The 24,087-nt window shown below is 50.3% G+C and overlaps 1 protein-coding gene across 1 annotated transcript in view; it reads left to right on the top strand.

Annotated features, from left to right (window-relative positions):
* The window catches only part of SDF2 (stromal cell derived factor 2), a 97,937-nt gene extending 74,316 nt beyond the window's left edge, over positions 1–23,621 (top strand). The window contains exon 3 of the mRNA XM_085649128.1: positions 22,042–23,621. Within this exon, the coding sequence (XP_085505254.1) occupies positions 22,042–22,329 (288 nt within the window). The 3' untranslated portion in view covers positions 22,330–23,621. The remainder of the gene's footprint in view (positions 1–22,041) is intronic.
* The last annotated feature ends 466 nt before the right edge of the window (positions 23,622–24,087 follow it).

The following is a 24,087-nucleotide window of genomic DNA, read 5'->3' as shown; positions in this document are numbered from 1 at the left end:
AGTATAGTTAATGACCCCATCTTCTATACTAGAAAACGAGCATGCTGGCTGAATGTAATCTATTCCATGCTTCAAATATCAGGCTCTAGGTAAACAACCCATGGTCTCAAACTAACTACGTCGCCCTCGCTCACCTTCAACGCCAATGCCACTATTACCCTCTACAATAATGGTATCATCAGGATGGGGGAACATGGCGGCTGCATGCTAGCCACTAGCACCCGGAGCTCCCGCACCAGCCACTCAATGATTTGAATTCAGGGAAGAGAACCGGCAAAAACGGAAACGGAGGAGTTCACTTTCTAAACTTTAAATATTAAATATCCCCGCCGCTATCATACCAGTCGAGGCGGGATCATCTTTCCCAGTTGCGGCGTGATTTGAGTAAGCCGAGTCGGGCTGGCGTGGCCAGGAATGTGTAGAGAGGAGGCGGGTGGACGCCTACCTACGCTGCCCCGCTGGTTGGAAGCTGCCCTGGAGCTTCGAAGGGGACGCAAGGCGGGCACGAGGGGTCACCTTGGGGGGTGGGGGGGGGGGGGGCGACAGCAGTGTCAGCATCGGCAGCTTCTTCCGTCAAAGGGCCGAGCAGGGCAGAGGACTCGCGCAGGAAGGCAGCGGTAAGATCGGCGAGGTTAACGCCGTTTCACTGGAGCGAGGCACTGGGGGGGAGATGGAGGCTGGGGGGTTAGCTTTTCCATCTGAGCACTGCTTGCAGCGGGTTCCAGCCCCCGGCAGTCAAACCTCCCAGACACCACTATATACACAGGAGGTTAATCCTCCTGCTGTTACTACACCGCAACCAGCTGCCACCGCTAAGGAACGACTAAAGAAACAAAAGAAAAGAATCACAGCGGGTGGTAGAAGGGCTAAAATAAACATTAAAAATACCTCTGGCAGAATAGATAGTCTGAGGAACGTTGCAGAACTATCTCATGATTTGACTACTGCCGGGTTCACCCCTGGGGGGACAGAGCCCTCTGCCATTGTTGAAACAGTGTCTCCAAGCAGCGACTCTGCCTTCCAGGTATATCAGGTTAAAGGAAGGTCCATAAAACCTAAGAGGCAAAAGAATAAGTTAGTTAACAGTTTGGCTAGAGTGACCCAGTCGTTGCGCTCCTACTTTAGGATTCAACCAGAGGTGCTGGTTATCAGTACACAAACTGAACCTCCAGGACAGAGTTTGGTGAACCTAAATTCTCCCATAGCATTAATATCACCATCAGATACGGTCCCTGTGAGCAATATGGAATCAGCGCTAGACTTGGTTTCCCAACAAAGTGACTTAGGGGAGCCTTTAGGGGGCAAGAATGGCCCGAGTGCTGGCCTTTCGGCCTGCCCTTTGAGTCAGCCACAGCCACAGCCACAGCCGCTGAAAGCACTTAACAGCAGCCCTGGAGGGGAGCAAGAGGCAGACCCCATATCTGCACAGTCATCTTCATCCTCACCCTCAGGTTTGGAGGGTCTTTTTGTTACACTATCTGGGGATATAAAAAAAGGTTTTGCAGTATCCGCAGTGAACTAAGGGGAAATCAGGAATTTTTGTGAATCCCTGGAAAAAAAAGTAGATCTCATAAATTCCAGGACTGTAGCCCTTGAGAATACTGTTGGTGAATTGAAAAAAGATCTTGGGTGGGCAAAGTCGGATATTCAGTTGCTGAAAACAGAACACGTGGATCTCACCGATAGAATGGAGAGGCTAGAGAACAATGCACGTAGAAACAACCTACACTTATTGAATATTCCGGAAGGCAGCTAAGGATCCGACATCCGGTCCTATACTTAAAACCTCTTTACAGCTTGAGGACTCTGAGGAAGAACTCAGCCGGGATATACAGAGGGTGCCTAGAGATCCTTTTCGAAGGAACCCTAATAGACCTAAACCTATAAAAATTCTCATTAATTTTCTTACTTTTGCCTTAAAGGACAAAATCCTTAATTCAGCATTGAAACTGAAAACAGTTCAGACCAAAGAATTCTCGTTTGAGATCCGGTCTGATCATTCGAGGTGCACCTTGGAGAGGAAGTGGGAGCTGGGTAGGAGGTTGGAAGATTAAAAAAAACTAGGCGCAGTAGCCCCACTAAAATTCCCGGCTTTTTTAAAGGTGATGCATAACAACAAAATGCACAATATAAGATCGGTGCAGGAAGCGTATGAGCTGCTTAACAGCATCAGTAAAGGGGGTCTATAAAGGTTGAGTTTAGTTTAGTTTGAGGACCCAGTTGGGGAGAGCATTTGGTCCGGTAGGTTCGGTTTTTCCTTTTCCCCTCTTGCACGGTAGATTAAAGTAAAGATTATAGCTGAGAGAGACTAAATTGAGAAGAGAAGGAGCACACTTATTTAAATTCCATGCTCCTTCCAACTAATTTCGTTTGACTTGAAGCAGAGATAGAGGGTCTCTTCTTATCTTCTCTCTTCTGTGTGTCTTTTCTGTATTTGGTTTCTCTGTCTCTTTATGTATTCTCTCTATTTTAGTGTAGTGGTTGGGTGGTTACCTCTGGGATGCAATTGCCTGGACTTCCTCTGTCCAGATAATTGGGGTAAGGGTCCCAAAGCTGGGGGGTGGGTTAGGGGCTGGGTAGGGGTCGGGGTTGGGTGTAGCAGGAAAAAAAAAAATCCTCATTGTCCTTCTTTTCTTTTTGATGTTTGTACTTATGTCACCTTTAAAGTGATGGCTTTGGAACTGGGCTGGTTTAAATGCTGGTGTGGGTCACTTCAAATCCAACTCCTATTTTTATGTTAGACTTTTCGGCTGACTTAACATGAGTCTTATACAGATTTTGTCCTGGAATGTTAACGGGCTGCTAACTAGACCGAGAATGGACAAGATTATACAGTATCTTCAAGATTCACCGGCTCAGGTTATGATTCTTCAGGAAACACATCTTCTCAAAGAGGAGATAGCTTCTCTCTTTAAAAATAAAATGGGTGGGCTCATATGTATGTACGAACCAGACAGCAAACATCAGAGGAGTCCTTATTATATTTAAGAATTCAGCCAAAGCGCATATCTTACAGCAATTGGTTGACCCAGGTGGCAGATGTGTTATTATTAAAGTTATGATGAGGGGGGGACTCTGTTCGCTCTGGTTGGTTACTATGGACCTAACGAAGATGATCCCTCCAGTCTCAAGACCATTATTACTCTTTTATTAGATTTTCCTGAACCAATAATCCTAGCTGGGGACTTTAATATAGTCTTGAACCCTATGTTGGACAAAACTCCAAAGAGTAGAGCCATGGTCCCTTCAAAATCTCGGGATTTGTTACTAGAGGCAATGAAACAGTTAGCTTTTTTAGATATATGGAGGGAAAGATCGGGTCGGCAGCCGGGTGTATCGTTTCGAAACCATAAATATCAGCACCAATCTAGAATAGATTGTGTGCTGATAAGTGACTCGCTAAGAGATAGTCAATGAAATCTCATACCTGGCCAACCATCTTTCGGATCATTCAGGGATCCTTCTACGTCTGGAAGATCCAATAGCTGGGCCAACCCGGACATGGTCGTTTGAGCGCTCCTTACTCCTGGAGGAGGAAGAGAAATCCTTTTTACTGCAAGAAACCGAATGGTTTCTGGATACGAATTTGGGGTCAACTATAATGACTAATGTATGGGACTCCCTTAAAGCTTTTTTGCGGGGCCAAGTTACCAGCAGGACATGCTTTAGAAATAAAAGATATAAGGAGGAGGTATCTTCTATATAAGGAAAACTGAAGGATGTAGAGGCTGAATTAAATTTCGAAGCCTCTCCTGAAATCCAGCTAGATCGGAAAGCTAAGCGGAGTAGCTTAAAGGGGCAGTTAGAGAATATTCCTCACTTCAGGCTCATTCATACATGAGAGGCCAGTAAACTCGCCCATTTCGAGTGCGGTGAAGGTGCAGGCAAGCTCCTTGCATGGAGATCCAAAGCTGACTGGGTAAGAAATCATATTAAAGAGATCATTAGCGGTAATGACAACTTCTCCTCGGATGGGGAAATTAGTCAGGCCTTTCAGACCTATTTTCAGGACATCTATTGTGAAGATAAAAGTCTGGATGCCCTTAGTATTCAGAGTTGGTTGGGGGATATCCCCCTTCCCTCATTGGGGCCAGATCAACAACAACATCTGGACCAGGCTTTTAATCAAACTGAGGTCAGAGAAGCTATCCAACGTTGTAAGAACGGGAAAGCAACGGGACCTGACAGCCTCCCAGCGGAGATTTATAAGATGTTGGGAGATAAGATCATTCCCACTCTTGCGTTGCTTTTTAATCATGTGCTGGAGGCCGGTTTAGGGCTCCCAGCTTCATGGAATGATGCTCTAATAATCTTCATTTTAAAACCTGGGAAATCTCCATCAAGCTGAGGGTCATATAGACCTATATCATTATTGAATGTAGATTATAAAATTTTTACTTAAATTTTAGCAGCAAGATTGGGCTTTATGGTGGGGGATTTCCTCCACTTAGATCAGAAGGGTTTCGTCAGGAACCGGCAGCTTTCAGACCTCACCTACGATTTTATTGGTGCTATTGATCTCGCTTCTACATACTCCCTCCCATTGGCAGCCATGACTTTGGACGCTACCAAGGCCTTCGACAGAGTGAATTGGTTCTATCTGTTGGAGGTCTTGAGAAAGTTCAACGTAGGAGAAAAATGTTGCTGAATGGTCCAGTTGATCTACCAGAACCCAACGGCTAGACTTTTGGTGAACGGGAATATTACGGACCCTTTTAAGATCACAAGAGGGACCAGACAGGGCTGCCCACTCTCCCCTCTTCTTTTCGACCTTTACATCGAGCTATTTGCTCAACGGCTCAGGGATGACCCTAATATTCAGCCTTTTAAGTATGGGGAGTGGGAGAGGAAGGTAGCCCCGTACGCTGATGACATTTTAGTTTTATCTGCTAATTTACAGTCCGCTTTCCCAGCCGTCATCAGCTTGGCCCGGGGGTTTGGTTCTGTTTCCGGCTATGAAGTTAATGCTTCGAAGACAGAGATCATGTCCTGGAATCTTGTAGAGACCCAACATCAGCATCAGCTTAGTTCCAAGATGAGATATTTGGGAGTGCACGTCGTCCAAGACATTACTAAGATCGCCAACACTAACATGGCCATAGTGGCAAGAGATTGTCCGAGGCTAATGGAATCTTGGGCCCTACTTCCCTTATCTATCTTAGGTAGAATTAATTTGATTAAGATGTCGATACTCCTGAAGATTACTTTTCTTTTTAATTGTATTCCTGTTGGACCCGGCCTCGTGGCGTGGTCCCGAACCCTCCTACCCGACCCGACGAGGGCAGACCCCACCCTTCGGGGTCCCTCCGGATTGTCCTTTGCTACCTGCACCAGCCTACGCGACACGGCTCGCCCCGGCCTCAGCCCCAGCGAAGCCCCGACATCGAGGCACCAAGATCAGGCCAGGGGGCACCACGTGGCCAATCCACCGATCCCGGAGGAGGGGAGTTTCGATGGGACCCCCAACCGGTCCCCAACGCCTGGTTTCGATTGCCCTCCGGCCTTCCTGGGCGCTGGCGCCTCTCCCGCTGGGTGTCTGGCCTCTCCCATCCCGGCCCCTCCGCCCCCCCCCCAGGCGCAAGGGTCCGGACTTCAAAGGGGTCCAGACCTATATCTGGGGCAGCCTCAACCCAGGACGGCAGTTGTATCCTGGAGTCAAGAGCCCTGCTGATCGGATCGCGGCTGACCCTACGGAGAAAAGACTCATTACTTGAAACTTGGACCTCTGAGCCCTGCTGACTGCGTCGCGGCTCCCCCCTTTTGCTGAGAAGAGACCCTCCCGGAACATTGGAGCCCTGCTGACCTCGTCGCGGCGCGACCTCACCGCAGCAATCCCCCGAACCGTACGGAACCCCCCCGGCTCGAGGATTGAGAGCTAGGCGCAGGGGGTCCAGTACCAGGCTAAGACTGAGACTGTCCCGCTACCCCATCCCAACCAGACTTTGAGACTCTCTTGGATCCCTCGATCCACCTGTAAATATTGCCACAGAAACCTGCCCTGATAACCGATAAAATCGTATACGAATAAATACCCTGGCTGTGTCCCTTTGTGGTGGTGGGGTTGCTTGGCTGATACGATCATAGGAGAAGGACCTCGCCCCGGAGGCTTCTCAGCGGCGCTCGGCTACTCGCCTACGGAATGGTGGCCCTCGGGGTGGTCAGTCCGGCACCATCCGGCTCCCGGAGGGCGCCCTTCTAACATTGGTGGCCAGCGGTGCGATCCGAGCCCGACGCAGATCGTACAGCGGGTAACTCACCCACTACCTACCCAGACACAGAGTAACCATGAGCAACCAAGAGACCACCCCAACCGCGGAGTTCCGACAAGAATGGTTGGAGGAATATACACATAAGGAACTAAAACAGTTTTGTAAAGACAAAGGCATTGCAACCACCGGATTAAACACAAAAGAGGACCTGCAAACAGCCCTAAAGACCTGGGTAGAGTCCGAAGCGGCCTCCCCCTAAACCGAAGAGAACCCGGTGCCAAACATACACCGGCAACCAACCGCAGCCCCGGCAGAGGGGAGGACAACCAGCCTAGAGACCGGCCTCTCCCCGGAAGAGATACGAGAACAGGAGAGGGTCAGGACCCACGAGTTAGAGCTCGCCCGACTCCGCCTGGACGGCGAACTCCTACTAGCCGAAAAGAAATTGGCCCTAGAGCAACTGCGGCTGCAAGAAGAGATCGAGGAGAAAAAGCGGCACCGAGAACTGGAAGAGAGGAGGCTAACCCTCAAGCATGAGCGGGGCCTCAAAGAACTTGAAATCAAGTCCAGAAATGGAGAGACCGGCACCCCCGGAAACCGAGACACCCCCACACCGGTAGAGGCGAAAGTACATATCCCCAAGGATGTCGTCAAAGAGTACTACAAGAACGACGACATCCAACAATGGTTCAAGGCCTACGAAGTAGCCATGACCGCCCATCGGGTACCCCGGAAAGATTGGGGTGCCGGCCTATGGGGACGGTTCCTCAGCGAAGGCAGAGACACCCTGCTACAGGTCCCAGACGCAGTGATGACCTCCTATGACCATATGAAGGAGGCCCTGCTCACCCGCTATGGGCTCACCCCAGAGATGTACCGCCAACGCTTCCGGGACTGCAAGAAGCTCCCCGGTACCACCTGGATGGAATACGTAGACTTTTTTTTAGCAGAGCCCTGGAAGGGTGGATCAAGGGCAGCAAGGTCGCCTCCTACGAACAACTGTTCGACCTCATTGTATGGGAGCACCTCTCCAACAACTGCTTCATCGAGCTGAGACAGCACCTCCTCGACAGCAAGCTGACCGAGCCGCGGAAGCTCGCCGCCGAGGCCGATCGATGGGTGAACACCCGGGTCCCTCGAAACTCGATGGGGGAGAACCAACGGAACACCACGGGGCCCCCCCGCCAGCGGGGCGGAGGAGGGGGATCGAACAGAAACAGAGACTTTCCAGCAGGGCCCCCCCGGAGTCCTCCCCGGGGCCCGCCCTCAAACCGCACGTCCCCGTCCCTCGCCCGAAGAGGGGCCCCCCCAGCCCGACCAGGGCCTCGACCGACGGTGACGTGCTACAACTGCCAACAACCCGGGCACTATGCCAGTGACCCTACCTGCCCCGTGAACCGACGGGCGGAGACCACCGGGCCACCCCCCTGCCAGTTGGCGGCCGCTGCCCTGGGGGAAGGGGGAGAAGAGGAAGAAAACTACGACGCTGGACCAGCCGAGTGGGAACCCGCCGCCATGACATTAGTCTGCCTGGGCAGTCGGGAGATGGTACCCCGGGCTCCCATCCCGAGCAACACCCAGAAGTACCAGCAGTGGGTCACCATTAATGGACGCCGGGCCGAAGCCCTCCGACACCGGAGCCAGCGTGACAGCCGTCCGCTGCCACTTGGTGACCCCCGAACAGATCTTGCCTAATGTACTGTGCCCCGTCCGGTCGGCAGACAACACTGAGAGCTTGTGCCAGATGGCCCGGATCCCCTTCGAGTGGGGGGGAGTGTCGGGCATGCTGAAGGTCACCATCCGCGACGACGCCCCCGTGGACTGCCTCCTCGGGAACGACCTGGAAAGTTCCCCCTGGGCCCACGTTGAGCGCCGAGAGCATCTGGGGATGCTGGGTCTGCCCGAATGGGTCTGCGCAACCACCCGGTCCACGACCGCCCGGGCCATCCAACCGAGCGTCGAGGCTCCCCCCGAAGAGCAGGAATGGCCCGAACCACCAGCCCCCTCCGTCGAAGAAGAAGCCGACACCCAGAACTCGCCCCGGACGAGGTCGCCGCACTCGGCGACCTCCCCAAACTCGCCCAATGGCACCAAGAAGGTGGCCCCACAAGGGAGCAGTTCCGCCAAGAACAAAAGACCTGCCCCTCCCTCGAAGGGACCCGACAGCAAGCAGCCGCCCAGGCCGCCGGAGACCAGGCGGGGACCCACTGGGTCTATTGGGACAATGACCTCCTCTACAGCGAGCAGAAGACCGCAGAATTGGGGGCCAGCCGCGTGCTGGTGGTCCCCCTCAGATTCCGGGACTTCCTCCTCAATCTGGCGCATGATGTGCCCCTCGCCGGGCACCTGGGACAGGGCAAAACATACAGCCGCCTGGTGACCCACTTCTACTGGCCCCGCATGCGGAAAGACGTGGACAATCATTGCCGGGCCTGCCCGACCTGCCAAGCCAGCGGGAAGAGCGGGGGAAGGGTCAAAGCCCCTCTCCAGCCCTACCCAATAGTCAACACCCCGTTCGAGCGAGTGGGGATCGACATCGTGGGGCCCCTGGACCCCCGAACCTCCCAGGGGCATCGCTTCATCCTCGTCCTGGTCGACCATGCCACCCGATACCCCGAGGCCATCCCTCTCCGAACAGTGACGGCCCCCGTGGTGGGCCGGGCCTTGATGGGAATCTTCTCCCGAGTAGGCTTCCCCCGGGAAGTGGTGAGCGACCGAGGCACCAACTTTATCTCGAAGTATATGCGGTCCCTGTGGCAACAGTGCGGAGTCACCTTCAAATTCACCACCCCATACCACCCCCAGGGGAACGGTCTAGTCGAACGATTTAACCGGACATTGAAAGGGATGATCAAAGGCCTGGAGGAGCCCCTGAGACGCAAGTGGGACGTCCTGCTGCCCTGCCTCCTGTTTGCCTATCGGGAGGTCCCGCAAAAATCTCTGGGGTTCAGCCCCTTCGAACTCCTGTACGGACACCCTGTCCGAGGCCCTCTCAGCCTGGTCAAGGAAGGCTGGGAGACCACCATCTAAGATGCTCCCCCCGACGTCTATCGGTACCTCCTGACCATGCGAAACCAAACACGGAAATTCAGGGAGCTGGCCGAAGCCAACCTCGAGGCCAGCCAGGAGGAGATGAAACGCTGGTATGACCAGAACGCCTCCTCCATCGAGTTCGAGCCCGGCCAGCAGGTCTGGGTCATGTTGCCCGTCGACCCCTGTGCCCTCCAAGACAAATGGACCGGGCCCTTCAAGGTGGTCGAGAAGAAGAGCCCCGTCACCTACCTGGTCGACCTGGAATCCCCCAGGAACCCCCTCCGGGTCCTCCACGCCAACAGGCTCAAACCACACTTTGCCCGAACAGAACTTAGCCTGTTGATGGCTACGGACGATGGGGCCGAGGACGACTCCGAGCCCTTACCCGACCTCCTGAAAACCTCCGAAAAGGACGGCTCCGTGGAGGGAGTCATCCTCTCCGCCACCCTGACTCCCGATCAGCGACGAGAGTGTCAAGGTCTGCTACATCGCTTCGCTGCTCTCTTCTCCCTCACTCCCGGAGTCACACGATGGTGCATCCACGACGCCGACACCGGGGACAGCCCCCCCGTGCGACACCGAGCCTACCGGGTCCCCGAGTGAGTGCGGGCCTGCATCCACGCCGAGGTCGCCAAGATGTTGGCCCTGGGGGTCATCGAACCCTCCGACAGTCCCTGGGCCAGCCCTGTGGTCCTGGTGCCGAAAGCTGCTGCCCCCGGCACCACCCCGGAGCTCCGGTTTTGCGTGGACTATCGGGGATTGAATGCCGTCACCAAAACCGATGCCCATCCCATTCCTCGGGCAGATGAACTGATCGACCGCCTAGGAGCAGCCCGCTACCTTAGCACCTTCGACCTCACCGCCGGATACTGGCAGATCGGGCTCACCCCCGGCGCCCAAGAGCGTTCAGCTTTCTCCACCCCCGATGGCCATTACCACTTCCGAGTGATGCCCTTCGGCATGAAAAATGCCCCGGCGACCTTCCAGAGGCTGGTAAATAAGGTACTGGCCGGCCTAGAAGCGTTCAGCGCCGCCTACCTGGACGATATTGCGGTGTTCAGCAGCCACTGGGCCGAGCACCTGAGGCACCTCGAGGAGGTCCTGACCGCCCTCCAAAGGGCCGGACTTACCGTAAAAGCCAGCAAGTGTCAGATCGGCCAAGGTTCCGTAACCTATCTGGGACATCAAGTGGGGAGCGGCCATGTGGCTCCCCTCCAGCCAAAGATCGACGCCATCGTAGCCTGGGAACCTCCGACCACCCAAACCGCTGTGAGGGCCTTCCTAGGACTCACGGGCTATTACAGGCGGTTTATTCAGAACTATGGAAGCATTGTGGGCCCCCTCACAGAGCTCACATCAAAGAAGCAGCCCAATAAGGTGCACTGGACGCCCCGCTGTCAGGCGGCCTTCGAGACCCTCAAGACAGCGATGTGTACCGCTCCCGTGCTACAAGCCCCCGACTACAGCAAGGAGTTTGTGGTGCAGACGGATGCCTCGGAGTACGGAATCGGGGCTGTCTTGTCCCAAGTGAATTCGGAGGGAGTTGACCAGCCGGTGGCCTTCATCAGCCGGCGCCTGCTGCCCCGGGAGCAGAGATGGAGCACCATCGAACGAGAGGCCTTCGCCGTGGTGTGGGCCCTCAAGAAGCTCCGGCCCTACCTCTTTGGCACCCACTTTCGGGTCCAAACCGACCACCGACCCTTGCGGTGGTTGATGCAGATGAGAGGCGAGAACCCGAAGTTGTTGCGATGGTCCATATCTCTGCAGGGGATGGACTTCACTGTAGATCATCGGCCCGGCAACAACCACGCCAACGCCGACGGCCTGTCCCGCTTCTTCCGCCTCGGTGAGGAGAATCCCCAAGACGATGGGTGACTCTCCCTGCCTTCAGCTGGGGGGGACGCCTGTTGGACCCGGCCTCGTGGCGTGGTCCCGAACCCTCCTACCCGACCCGACGAGGGCAGCCCCCACCCTTCGGGGTCCCTCCGGATTGTCCTTTGCTACCTGCACCAGCCTACGCGACACGGCTCGCCCCGGCCTCGGCCCCAGCGAAGCCCCGACATCGAGGCACCAAGATCAGGCCAGGGGGCACCACGTGGCCACTCCACCGATCCCGGAGGAGGGGAGTTTCGATGGGACCCCCAACCGGTCCCCAACGCCTGGTTTTGATCACCCTCCGGCCTTCCTGGGCGCTGGCGCCTCTCCCGCTGGGTGTCTGGCCTCTCCCATCCCGGCCCCTCCGCCCCCCAGGCGCAAGGGTCCGGACATCAAAGGGGTCCAGACCTATATCTAGGGCAGCCTCTACCCAGGACGGCAGGCGTATCCTGGAGTCAAGAGCCCTGCTGATCGGATCGCGGCTGACCCTACGGAGAAAAGACTCATTACTTGAAACTTGGACCTCTGAGCCCTGCTGACTGCGTCGCGGCTCCCCCCTTTTGCTGAGAAGAGACCCTCCCGGAACATCGGAGCCCTGCTGACCTCGTCGCGGCTCGACCTCGCAGAAGTAAACCATCGGAGCCCTGCTGACCTCGTCGCGGCTCGACCTCACCACAGCAATCCCCCGAACCGTACGGAACCCCCCCGGCTCGAGGATTGAGAGCTAGGCGCAGGGGGTCCAGTACCAGGCTAAGACTGAGACTGTCCCGCTACCCCATCCCAACCAGACTTTGAGACTCTCTTGGATCCCTCGATCCACCTGTAAATATTGCCACAGAAACCTGCCCTGATAACCGATAAAATCGTATACGAATAAATACCCTGGCTGTGTCCCTTTGTGGTGGTGGGGTTGCTTGGCTGATACGATCATAGGAGAAGGACCTCGCCCCGGAGGCTTCTCAGCGGCGCTCGGCTACTCGCCTACGGAACGGTGGCCCTCGGGGTGGTCAGTCCGCCACCATCCGGCTCCCGGAGGGCACCCTTCTAACAATTCCCCTCTGTTTTGAAAAATCCACGATTGATAAGTTGAAGGGTGAAATTAACTCATTTGTCTGGGCATCCAAATCACCCAGGATTGCTTGGAAAAAGCTGAGGCGGAAAAGGGAGGCCTAGCTTTACCAGATCTTCAGTTGTATGCTTGGGCTTTCCAACTCTCACATTCACGTATGTTATTGAGAATGCCCTTGAATACAGGTGCTGGAGGGATGTTTTTGGCTATGCTTAGGGGCGCTAAATTATCAGAAGAGGGATTTTTGTTTAAATTCGGGGATCCGAAGGTAAAAAAAAAAGTTACGCTGAAGGTTCTCCAGGGGGTGGCTAAAACTTGGGCCAAATTGAGGGGTTCGTGGCGCTTGGGTACTTATCTAGCTTGGCTCCCCTTTGGGATTCCCCAGGAGCTCCAGAGTGTTTAAAGGACTGGCTGGCAATACCTTTGAGAGAAGCTGGGTTGGTCGTTTGGGGAGACCTTCTTCCTGGAGGCACTCTTGTTTCCTGGGAACATCTGGAGCACAGGGTTGGAGTAGGTCTTTCCCGATTCAACTATCTTCAACTGGTAAGCTGGGTTCAATCCCATCCATAATTAAATTGTAAGAACGCTGTGGGTAGTGGCAGCTTCTCAGAACGCCAGCTAGTAACCAAGGCCCCAGGGAGGAAGGAAGTCTCCTTTTGGTATCAAACCTTGTTAGAAGAAGTAGACGGCGAATTCAATCTAGCTGAGGAACTGTGGGGTGGCTCTTTACCTACACAGGACTGTGCTCAACTATGGCAGAACTCTTGTAAGACCTTACACAAAGTTGTGAAACCTGCCTGGTTAAAAAGAAACCACCTGTTTACCATCCACAGGGCCTACTTTACCCCTCACGAACTGTCAAAAATCACCAAAGGGCCACCAGTGAGCTGTAAAAAATGTGGTCAGATTGCTGCTTCCAACATCCACAATTTTAAGGAATGTCCATCTCTGGCTGTCTTCTGGGGAAGTGTTGGTAACTTTTTGACAAGCACCCTGGGTTACCCTATTAACATAGATTTGCCCCTAATTATATTCGGCTCTGCAGAAAAGGTTACTGGCCCTGCTAGAAATCTGCTTTTCTATGCTATCCTCCTAGCTAGGAGGCAAATCTGTATGAGATGGACAGAATCAACCCCTCCTACCTTTTTAGACTGGCAGTCTTCAGTTCTGGCAGTCTCCAAATTGGATCTTGCCAGATTATGCAGTGATAAGAAGAGAGCATTTTGGAACTTTCTGCAACTTAGATGGGGTTCTGAGTCGAAGGGGCGATCGGGGTTCCAACCTCCCCCCCCACCCCAGTCCTATGATTATGCCGTTAATACTCTTCGGGCTAAGTCGGACACTGCCAGATTCTATGGCAGTTCTTCAACGAAAGTCACCTCGCTCCTAGAGCTTGGCAGAAAAGGTATCTCAAGGTCTCTTCATTGATCCCCAAGTTGTTCTGGTACTAGTAGGCGGGTCTCAGTTTCCAACCGCCTATGCCCCTCAGCCTGCTGAGTGTGAGTACAGACATCTAGGGTGGGATTTGAAGTGAGATTGGTGGCGAATGAGGAAAAAAAAAATAATAATAATGGTATCATCCCTATCCAAGCCTCTAATGGCAATCTAGCCATGATGGCCAATATCTTCCCTTCACTCAAAAAGGAGGTCCTGGCTAAATCCAGTGAGCCCTACCCTCAGCCTACCACTACTTTGGACTTAACCAGTCCCCCACCCACCACAGCTGGGAGCTCCACACTCGCCCTAAACCATCCCTCCCCCCCCCAGATGATACCAGAGCCTCTCAGTCCCCTACCACACTCACCCAATACACTAGATCTCCGACTCAGAAGGCGGGCAAGCCTATGGGTTCACTCATCTCGCCTTTCTCCAGTTCGATACAGGCTGAGCCTCGAGCTGTGAGGTTCCCTCGCACCCTACGGCCTTTGCATTCAACGAAAGATCCCCCTTTATGCAAACCTCTTTCTACGCCACAGGCTAGACCGGAGTCTTGGCAATTGTCCTCCGCAGACCATGATCAGCCAATCCCACTCAACCCTTACTAGACCGTCCCTGAATCACAGGTCAATGACCCTCTCACTTTTACCAACCTCTCTATCAATGCATCCTGGAACACCGCAAGTCCTCAATGACCAACTCCCCCGCCCCCCCCCCCCCCCCCCCCCCCTCTGGAACCTTTCAATACCGCCTTAGACTCCTCTGGCACACATCGAGCCCCCTCTTCTCCGCCAGACCCCACCGCACAACCTCTACGCCTCGCCCAGCACTCGGACATGGTGGTACGCCTGGACGAAATATCTCTCCAGCTACACCTTCTCACTGTCGAACTTCATGATTTGAAACCGCTCTCATTTGATCATCTCCGTTTGTTCAGTTTTCTCCTCTCTTGCGAATCTGCCCAGAGCCCCCACCAGTGTTGGAGCTCGACTTGACCATCTCTCCCCCCTCACTATCTCTAAAACCGTACCCCTACTTAACACTCCCTCCCGCCCCAGAAGATCGAAGGCCGATCTTGCGCCTAACGATATCGATGAATTACTCCCCTCTTACTTGATTATCCCAGACACCAACAAGATTCCACCAGGGCGATTTCAAGCAATTCACGCTAATCCGAACAGAGAACCCCCTCACAACCTTAGACTCCTAAACAATGACAACCTCATGAGAGTGAACATCTTACAGACTTCTCCCCCCATACACTGGTACAACTTAAATGCGTACTACTCTACTGCAGGTCAGCCAGCAAACACACCTCTGATATCTTCGACCTCATCCAACACAATGAGATAGACCTCATCATCCTCACGGAAACTTGGCTCAATCCCTCTTCCACTCCTATCCTAGACCTCCTAGTGCCTCCTTCCATGACATAATTAGTCTAGACAGAGCTTTGAAGCTGGCCGGTGGCCGAGCTTGTATACATCGGAGCACACTCTTGGTCTCCCACTCTGAGTCGTCTACGCCATCCTCATGCGAATATCTCTTTCTCAACATCTCTAGGAACAACCTTCCGGTGTGCAAACTACACACATTTTATCACCCACCTGGAGACTACCTCCCCTTCATCGCATAATTAATGGAAATCTTCTCTGGCAATGTCGATTCCGTTATGTCCCATATCTTCCTCGGTGATTTCAACCTTTACTGGTCGAACCCCAATGACCAAGCTGTTACATGCCTCAAATCCTTCTTAAGTGACCACGAGTTGATTCAACACTGTGACCAGCCAACTCATAATAAAGGAGAAATCCTGGACCTCATCATCACCAAAGGTCACACCATCACAATGGATACCATTACCCCTTGCGATTTGTCTGACCATCACAGCATCTTCTTTTATATTAACATGGAGGTGTCTCTGAGGAAGGCTCAACCAACGAAACCGAAGATTTGGAAAAGGGACCTCAGAGATATCAATACAGCCGATCTGGCTACCCACTGTAAATCTGCCCTCTCTTCCCAAGTTGACATGTCTGAGGTTCATGCCCTCACTGACTTTTACAACTCTACTATCTCTAGCATCATGGATTCCATTGCTCCACTCCAACAAAAAAATGCCTCAAAAAAAATATCCAAACCATGGTTCAACGGCAACATAAACTCGGAACGCCGCAACCTTAGACCAATCGAACGATCCTGGAGATTCAAACCATCCTCAGACCATCTGGAAATCCTTAGATCGGTAAGGAGCTCCTATAACAAACAAATCAAGAGTGCTAAGGTTGACTACTTCGGATCCCAACTTAATCAAGCCGCTAATCACCCCAAGAAACTTTTTGAGGTGGTTAAACAACAATCGTGGAAGCACTACACCGCTCTGACTCTGGAGTCAGCCCACCTTCATGCAGTGAGCTGGCTGCCTACTTTACTGAGTAATCAAGACTCATAAATATTGATCTTGATTCCAGGAAGGCTCTGCTACTATCCAATGGGTCTTTGTCCCCCTCTGCCCTATTAGACAAGAGCGATCCTACTTGCCTGAGTACCAAGAACAATGCCTCTTGGGTCTCCTTTACTCCCCTCAGTGAAAGAGACATAAATAAGGTTCTTCAGTGTATCAACCCATCTAATCACTTCAGCGACCCAGTGCCACCTTCCAATTTCATAGAAATCAAGGATGTTGTCACTCCCATCTAGACAAAGATTGTCAACACATCTCTGTTACTGGGCACGATCCCGGAATGCCTAAAAGCAACTCCGGTTGCACCTATATTAAAAAAAACTACTGCAGATAGTGCTGACCTTAACTTTCGCCCTATCTCTAACATCCCCACTCTAGCCAAACTCCTAGAAAAAAGCGTCCAATCTCCAATCTGTGCCCACATTGAAAATTTCCATCTCCAGGACCAACTTCAATCTGGCTTTCAGAGTGGGCACAGCACCAAATCGGCGCTAACTCACCTTATGGATGACATTTCTAAAATGCTTGACCAAAATTAATCTTGCCTCCTTATCCTACTTGACCTTTCATCTGCGTTTGACACTGTTAATCATGACAACCTCCTATTCATTTTGGAGCACAGGATGGGCCTTCCTGGTCTGGTGTTGCAATGGTTCTCTTCCTTCCTCCACCACAAATCCCAAAGAGTTATGGTGAACAACTCTTTCTCTCCCAGCCATCACCAGTATCCATGGGGGTCCCTTAAGGGTCCATCCTATCCCCCATACTTTTCAACTTGTTCCTGGAACCATTAGCTAATGCACTAAATTCCGCAAACGTTCTCTTCCATATGTATGCGGATGACATGCAACTCTATCTAAAAATCTCCTCCCTGGATAACTTCATCTCACTCAACACTACCCTAATGAATACTCAAAACTGGTTAACCGAGAACCACCTCTTGCTCAACACCTCTAAAACAGAATTCCTTCTCATTTCTCCTCCAAATCACATCGTCAAGTTGGACCTCTGGATGAAACACCTCACTGCCTTCAACTGCTCCCCCCTCATTATTGACTCAGCAAAATCTCTCTGAATCACCCTGGACAAGCATCTGAACATGAAGAATTGTATTAGCAATGTGTGCAAGGGAGCAAACCATCTGCTGAGGATACACAGGAATCTCAAACCTTTGCTCCTACAAGCTGACTTCAAGCAAGTGGTCCAAGCGATTGTTTTGCCAAGGCTAGACTATGGCAGTGCTACTCTCTGGCCTCCCCAAATATACCTTGGCCCCACTAAGGGACTCATTGAATGCGTGGCCAGACTGGTTATGGGTACCAAAAGAAATGCGCACTTTATCCCAGTCTTAAAATCCCTAAATTGGTTGCCCTACGAAGTAAGAATACAGCTAAAGATAGCCTGCCTGTCTCACAAAGCCCTCCATTACAAACCCCACAGTTATCTATCGCAAAAGCTAGAATTATCCAGAGGGAGTAAACCTTCCAGGAGTGTGAACTCTCTCATCCTGAAACCACAGATCGTTGGCAAAAAGAGAATGTGTCACCGTGCCTTCTCCGGCTCTGCTCTGAAGATCTAGAACTCTCTCCCACCGGAAATACGGAGAATCGCCTCCAAGGCTGCTTTCAAACTGGAAGTAAAAAGATTCCTTATGAATAAGTTCTTACCATAAAAGGATTTTGGATCGTCTGCTCCATTGCATTGGAATTACTCTGTCAAGCCCTGTGATGTGCACTATTGTTGTTTCTACAAATCATCTGCTCCTCTCCTAGCTCGCTATGTTCCAGTTATCTTACTCTTTGCTGACCCCTTTTATCTATAACCGTTTTGTTTGGTATTCCTATTTGGTATGTGTGTGTTTTTTTTGGTATTCCTATTTAATATCTGTACTGCAATTCTTACCTTCCTTTCCCTCCAATTGTAAAGCGCTCTGATATCCCTCAGGAGCACGTTCGCGCTATATAAAACTTTATAAATAAGCAAACAAAATGGCATTTAACCTCCAGTTTGGAACCAGTCGGCTGAGAGTGTTTTTCCTTTGAGTTAGAGCTATGGCTCGCCAACCCTTTGTTAACTCTGTTAGCTAACTACTTATCAGCTAACACAGCAAGCTGCTCTAGATTAGTTCCTGTCAAGGCAAGCAGGTATTCCCTAAGTGGGGTTAGAGTCCACAAGTAACTGGTTAAGGACCTTAAAACCCTTTGCCACCATCCCTCTCACCCACTGATTCACCCAAAACACCATGAATCTAAGTTTTAAAAGAAATACCGTCCGCTGCCTTGCTTTGTGTGAATCTGTGAAGATACTGAGATGGCTTCTTCAGCCCTAACCGACTGATCAGAACTTCCTTTATTCACTCCTAATACATCTAATTTGTCACATGCATTCTCCCAATGACTGCTGTTCCTTCTAAGGTCAAGTGGCTTATTAAAGTGACTACCTTAAACTCATCATTCAAAGCCTACACTCTACAAATAATCCTAAAACTCACAAGAAAGCATTAAAAAAGATCCAGGCCTTCCATACCCGTGTGCACAGCTATCTTGGATACTTGGCAGGTACTCCTGTAGAGTTGGAGGTAGAATCACTTTTCCCAGATTTAGCGGTCACTGCTGCCATCCTGAGTTTTTACTTCACTAAGGCAGTCCTCACTCCAATTCTTTTTCACTTTTTCCCTTTCCTGCCTTTCCCTTTTCCAGTTATCTTGCACCAATTTCACCTGTCTCTCCCACCTCCTTTACTCTTGTTCATGGCGAGCTAATCTCAACTCATTTATATCCAAATCCCTGGCATCCTTCACCTCTTCATCACCTTTAATTTTCTAGGAAGCCAACTTCAAGTTAAGCGTTTCTTCCACATTTAAGCCACCCAAAGGCAATGATTCCTGGGATCGGTGAGAGTGGGACTCTTGACATGGGAGTTAGAAGCCATAGTGCAAATATGGGGACACAATCTAGTGTGTCTGGGGAAAGCCTTTGTTAATGGGCCTAGAAAGCCTGACACCACAGTGCTCCCTCCACAGGTTCCTAACGTGGTTCCCTGTTCCGAGTCAACAATCAACCAAAAGACATAATAATTACTTTGTCAAGCCCCTTGCTTTTCTTAGTAAAACGAAAGTGTTTTATTTTCACAGCAAAATGTAATACGGCACAACTCAGTGGGGCTCATATGCAAGTATGTTACTGGAACTACAAAACTCAGAAAAGTGCCCACCCACTATAGTTCCCACTACCTGTTTTAGCAGTTGTTATAAAGTATGTTGCTCTTGTATTCTAATTGTATGAACAGATAAGGCTCCGGCTCAGTTTATTAGGTCTCCACTCATTAAAAGCAGTTTACAGTTAAGTTCAAGGATTCAGACCCACCATAAATGGACCTTTTTAGGCGACAGTCACTGTTACTGCTGTAAAATGCGGCCTGCAAGTCTGCTTTAGTCTCTTATATGAGGCCCATTACAGGCTCAGATTGTCGTGGTCGGCCTGCACTGGTGGGTACTCCTCAGGCTGGTGTTTTTAGTGGTGTCTCCGCTGACCAGCTTAAGACTGGGACTGCGGTGAGGAAGCAACACAGCAGGACTGCTCCACTGGCACCCACTCTGGCAGATTTAGCCTCCATGCCAAGCTCTGTTGGGTGCTCATTGTGCGGTTGCTGCCTCCTGTGTTCACATGGGGTGTGTGCATCATCAGACAGCTGTGGCCTCCAGGCTGGGGTCACTTCCTGTATGTTGGCGACTTCTACTCCTCCTCAGAATTCATTGACCACAGATGTGCTGGACAGGGATTTCTTCTTAATTTGATTATTGGGGGCAGTCTATTGCGGGTGTTGCAATAGGTGCCCAGAAGTCCGCACATGACACAGGTCACTTCTTACTTTACTCCTAAGGGAAATCAGCAACATCCGGTTCCTCATACTGAGAACGCGTCTGGCACTTTCCCTCCTTCTGTGAGCAAGCAGCATGCTTCTAGGTGTTTGGCAGAATGTCAGCTTCTCCAGCAAGTTGTGTAGACTTTAGGTGATTTCCCTTCACTTCACTGAGACTGGCTATCATACAGAATCCTGCATTGGTCACACAGCCCTGGGTGCACAGCATCTTTTCCAGTACTCTACAGAGCAGTCCCTTTCTTGGTCAAGAAGAGCTTGGAACTAGAATAAAGTGAGGAGGCTTGGATGCAACTTATCCATTTTCCGTTAAGGTGCTATGGATTCATTGTCTGAGACTTCAGAACCGGTTTGGGCTGGTTCTCTTTCAAATGTCATGTTCTTTCTGCTCATCAGACACAATCTTTTTGCTAGGTGATTGGTCTCATAGCAGGTAGCAGTGGGCTGACTCCAAGTAGGATTTTTCAAAACAAGGGCACAATATAGTGAGAGAGATCTACACCTGGCTGTCAGGGGCCTTCCTGAAACTGTTATCAGTGATAAACTAAAGGTTAGAGCCTGCCTACAAACCTAATCACCTTGAACAGCGGAGTTTGCAGTCCCACTCCACCCCACCCATCTAAGCTGTGCTTACGGAGAATTAATCCGCACATTGCGAACAAGGTACTAATAATTTCTAGTACAAGACATTTCTCCATTCTCCCTCACTTCTGTGTCTAGGCGTTAAGCTACAAGAATGCAGGCAATACACAGCAACTGTCTGAGGAAGCTGGCCCCCTCCTCCATCTTGTGCCATGCTAAATCATGGGCAGACAAAATTGATTCCTCTGGCCATAATATTCACACTCGCACCATACATGCTCAGTCCTATTACTGTACAAGCGTTAAACACTCGCAGCGTGTAGATGCACTTGTTACACACACGGAATCTCAATGCATGTTTCTGGGTCTTATAACAGCAGAATTTCCCATGAGATGAGCTAGTCGGCTCTCCTCTTCTTGACAAAGTGAAATGGGTATGGTTGTACTACTGATCCAAAAAAACACAGTACGCTGCCACCAGCCCTTTAATTGATGAACCCAGAGAATGGACATTAGCCTTTTCCCAAAATGAGGACAGGCTTGGTGAACCCCTCCAGGTCGCTGATCAGTCTTTAGACCTCCCATTACAGGGAACAGGCCTAGGTCTCTGCACACACACCCCAGATGAGAGTGACATAATTATTAAAATAATTTTCAGGATATTAGTTTCAATCACAGATAATCAGGACAGGTATCACATGCCAGTTGACCATGCAGAGGACATTGCCATTGCAATAACCACCATGAACAGTGCTTAACTCTACTGACGACAAAACTTATAATAATGTAATCTTTTGTATCACTTCCAGTGGATTTGCACAGTGTCGTTTTGCTGGAAGAGAGCAATAGGGTTGGCTAGAAGAGGCTGGCTCAGCTTCCCAAAGTCATGCAGAGAATGTCGCTCACAAAATGTGTGAAGCTCCCATACCAGCAGCACCAGGCCTAAAAGACTTATAGCTGTATGAAACTGTTATACAGCACGGAGATGCTTTCCTCTCTTTGTAATACCTACTGCAGGCTTTGCTTGCCGGAGGCTGAGTGCCCTATGTTGACCCGAGGAGATGTGAGATTGCTAGACTAGACAATTGCTCCTGTTGCGGCTGTGGTGTTTCACTCAGAATGCCTATTCCAAATTAATGGGGCGTTTTTGGCCCGAGAGGATGGGGAATGTCAGCTTTCATGCAAGAACAGCAGAGCCAGTGGAAGTAAAAAAATAATAATAATAACGTATCTGACATATCAAAATTGCATTATATGCCCACCTCACAGTGGCATGGGGTTCCATAGGTGGAACACCTTTAACCCTTCCACATCTGAGAATGATCGAAAATAAAATAAGAATGGGCATACGCAAACAGAATTCTGCAGTTGGAAGAGAACAGAGCTTCCAAAATTGTAAGTCCTGCTCTTAATATCCGTGAGAGATCATTGCTTAAGTGGACAAATGATGTGTCAAAGTCCGAGCTTAATGTTTTTACTCTTCTCTCTTCCAGGAAGTCAGTGCTTTTGGAGATGGGGGAGAAGGTGATTACCTGGATGACTGGACAGTGCTTTGTAATGAGGACTACTGGGAGAGGGACAGCGAGGTTCGCTTTCGACACACTGCAACAGACGTCTACCTTTCCGTCACTGGGGAGCAGTACGGACGCCCCATCAACGGCCAAAGAGAAGTACATGGCATGATTGCTTCCAGCCAGAACAACTACTGGAAAGCCATGGAGGGCATCTTCATGAAACCCAGTGAGCAGCAGAGGACAGACTTTAATCATTCAGAGCTTTAACAAGTCCAACAGGACTTGAGATCCCCAAAGCTCTTCCTTTCACCTTACCACACAGTATTCGACACACAACAGTATATGAGACTCAGAGTTTGTGTGGAGCCATATCTCGCACCAGAAGAGTCTGAGACGGTGCTTCCAGGATAGTTTGTATTCCCTGGCTCACAGACTTGATCCCCTTCTATTGGAAACGAGTGCCCATCTCAACAATGTTTCAGCACCCAACACAGTTGAATTGATTGTAAGAGATCCTACATTTGGTGCCTCCTTTTGGCATCCGAACATGCTCCTTCCTATGGAAGTTTTTCATGTTTGAGAATTTTTGCCTTACAGGGGGGAACGCACACACACTTTGCTATTAGTGGCTTCAAGTGCGTGCACAGATTAACATGCAACCTATTGATTTTCGCAGTTCTTGAGTTTTCTTTCTCTGCATACTACTCTTTATTGAACCAATTTCATTGCCGTAGAGTATATTCATTGATTCAGCCTATGTGACTCGAAATTCAAAATGTTCTTGTTGCAGGGTAAGAATAATGTGCACTTAATGTTGGACTTCCAAGTTGAATTCAAATATGGCATTATATGTGGATGGTGCAAACATTTCTTCTGCAAAGCAGGTGTGTGGGTCTTAGAGACGCAGTCACAGTATGTCTGAATCATCGGCCCCAAATCCTCTTCTTTGCCCAGAGTGCTCTTGACTCCCATCCGTCAGACAACAGTCCGGATTAGAAACTCTGGCTCTTTGTTATTGTTTTTGTTTTTAATGCATGAATGAAATGATCCAATTTTAAGCTCTCCAGAAGAGCACCCACCCTCTTCCCTGCTGGTCCTATAGAGCCAAGTGGAATGAGGTAGACCCAAGGCCACAGTCCCTCTTTCTCTTCTACCAGTGCAGAAAGAAGATACTCGCATTCACTCGTGTTAAAGACCCGGTCGTGGAGCATACTAGTCAGTCACTTGAATGAGCCATTCTCAGTGGGTCCCTCACTATGTATTGTAATATTGTAAGTGCCTGGAGAGTAATGTAACATCTGCCTTGTTGGCGCAATGTATTCTCAAATGTGCATCTTCAGCAGCATCTCATTCTCCGTTACCCCTCATCATTTATGAATAGTATCACATTGTGAACAGACAGCAGTCCTTCCAAAGCAGACTGGGAAAGAGGGGCATCTCCTTCAACTGTCAACTGATTGTATGAAAATAAGTATTTTATGGGTGGTTTGTGTGGGTGTGTCTCCCAAGAGAGCTGTTTGAATAAAAGTGGTTTGTAAGAGAATGGATGCTCTTTTAAATTCGAGTGTTGGGTTGTTTGTTCACGGTGGATGTTGTAGAAGGGAGCCAGCTTCTGAACCTCAGAAGCAGTCCTTTCTCATGAGGTAAGCAACGCACAAGGCAAGAAGAACCATTCCTGCTAACACAAATTATTGTGTTTTGATGCATGTAAGCAGCGTTACAGTGCACCAATTTCTAATGTCCTGGGCTAGAAAGCGTTGGTGCATGTTAGAATGGTATGCCACAGGGGTTAATGTAATGGTGTAAGTTATATGCAATGATATTGACTCAAGAAATGAACCGCATAAAATTGCAAATAAATTATGCAGATCAGAGCACGCAGATACCAAGAATTAGAAAGCTTACATGCAGGATAAGAAATGATGACCCAGGAATATTATGAACTGAGACATTGTTAGAATATGTCTATATATATATATATATATATATATATATATATATATATATATATAAAACTACACTACA

This window comes from Triturus cristatus, chromosome 3_2 (assembly GCF_964204655.1).
Source record: "Triturus cristatus chromosome 3_2, aTriCri1.1, whole genome shotgun sequence".
NCBI classification, from domain to species: Eukaryota; Metazoa; Chordata; class Amphibia; order Caudata; family Salamandridae; genus Triturus; species Triturus cristatus.
Note: the sequence above shows the minus strand (reverse complement) of the source record. Positions and strands in the feature narration are given on the sequence as shown.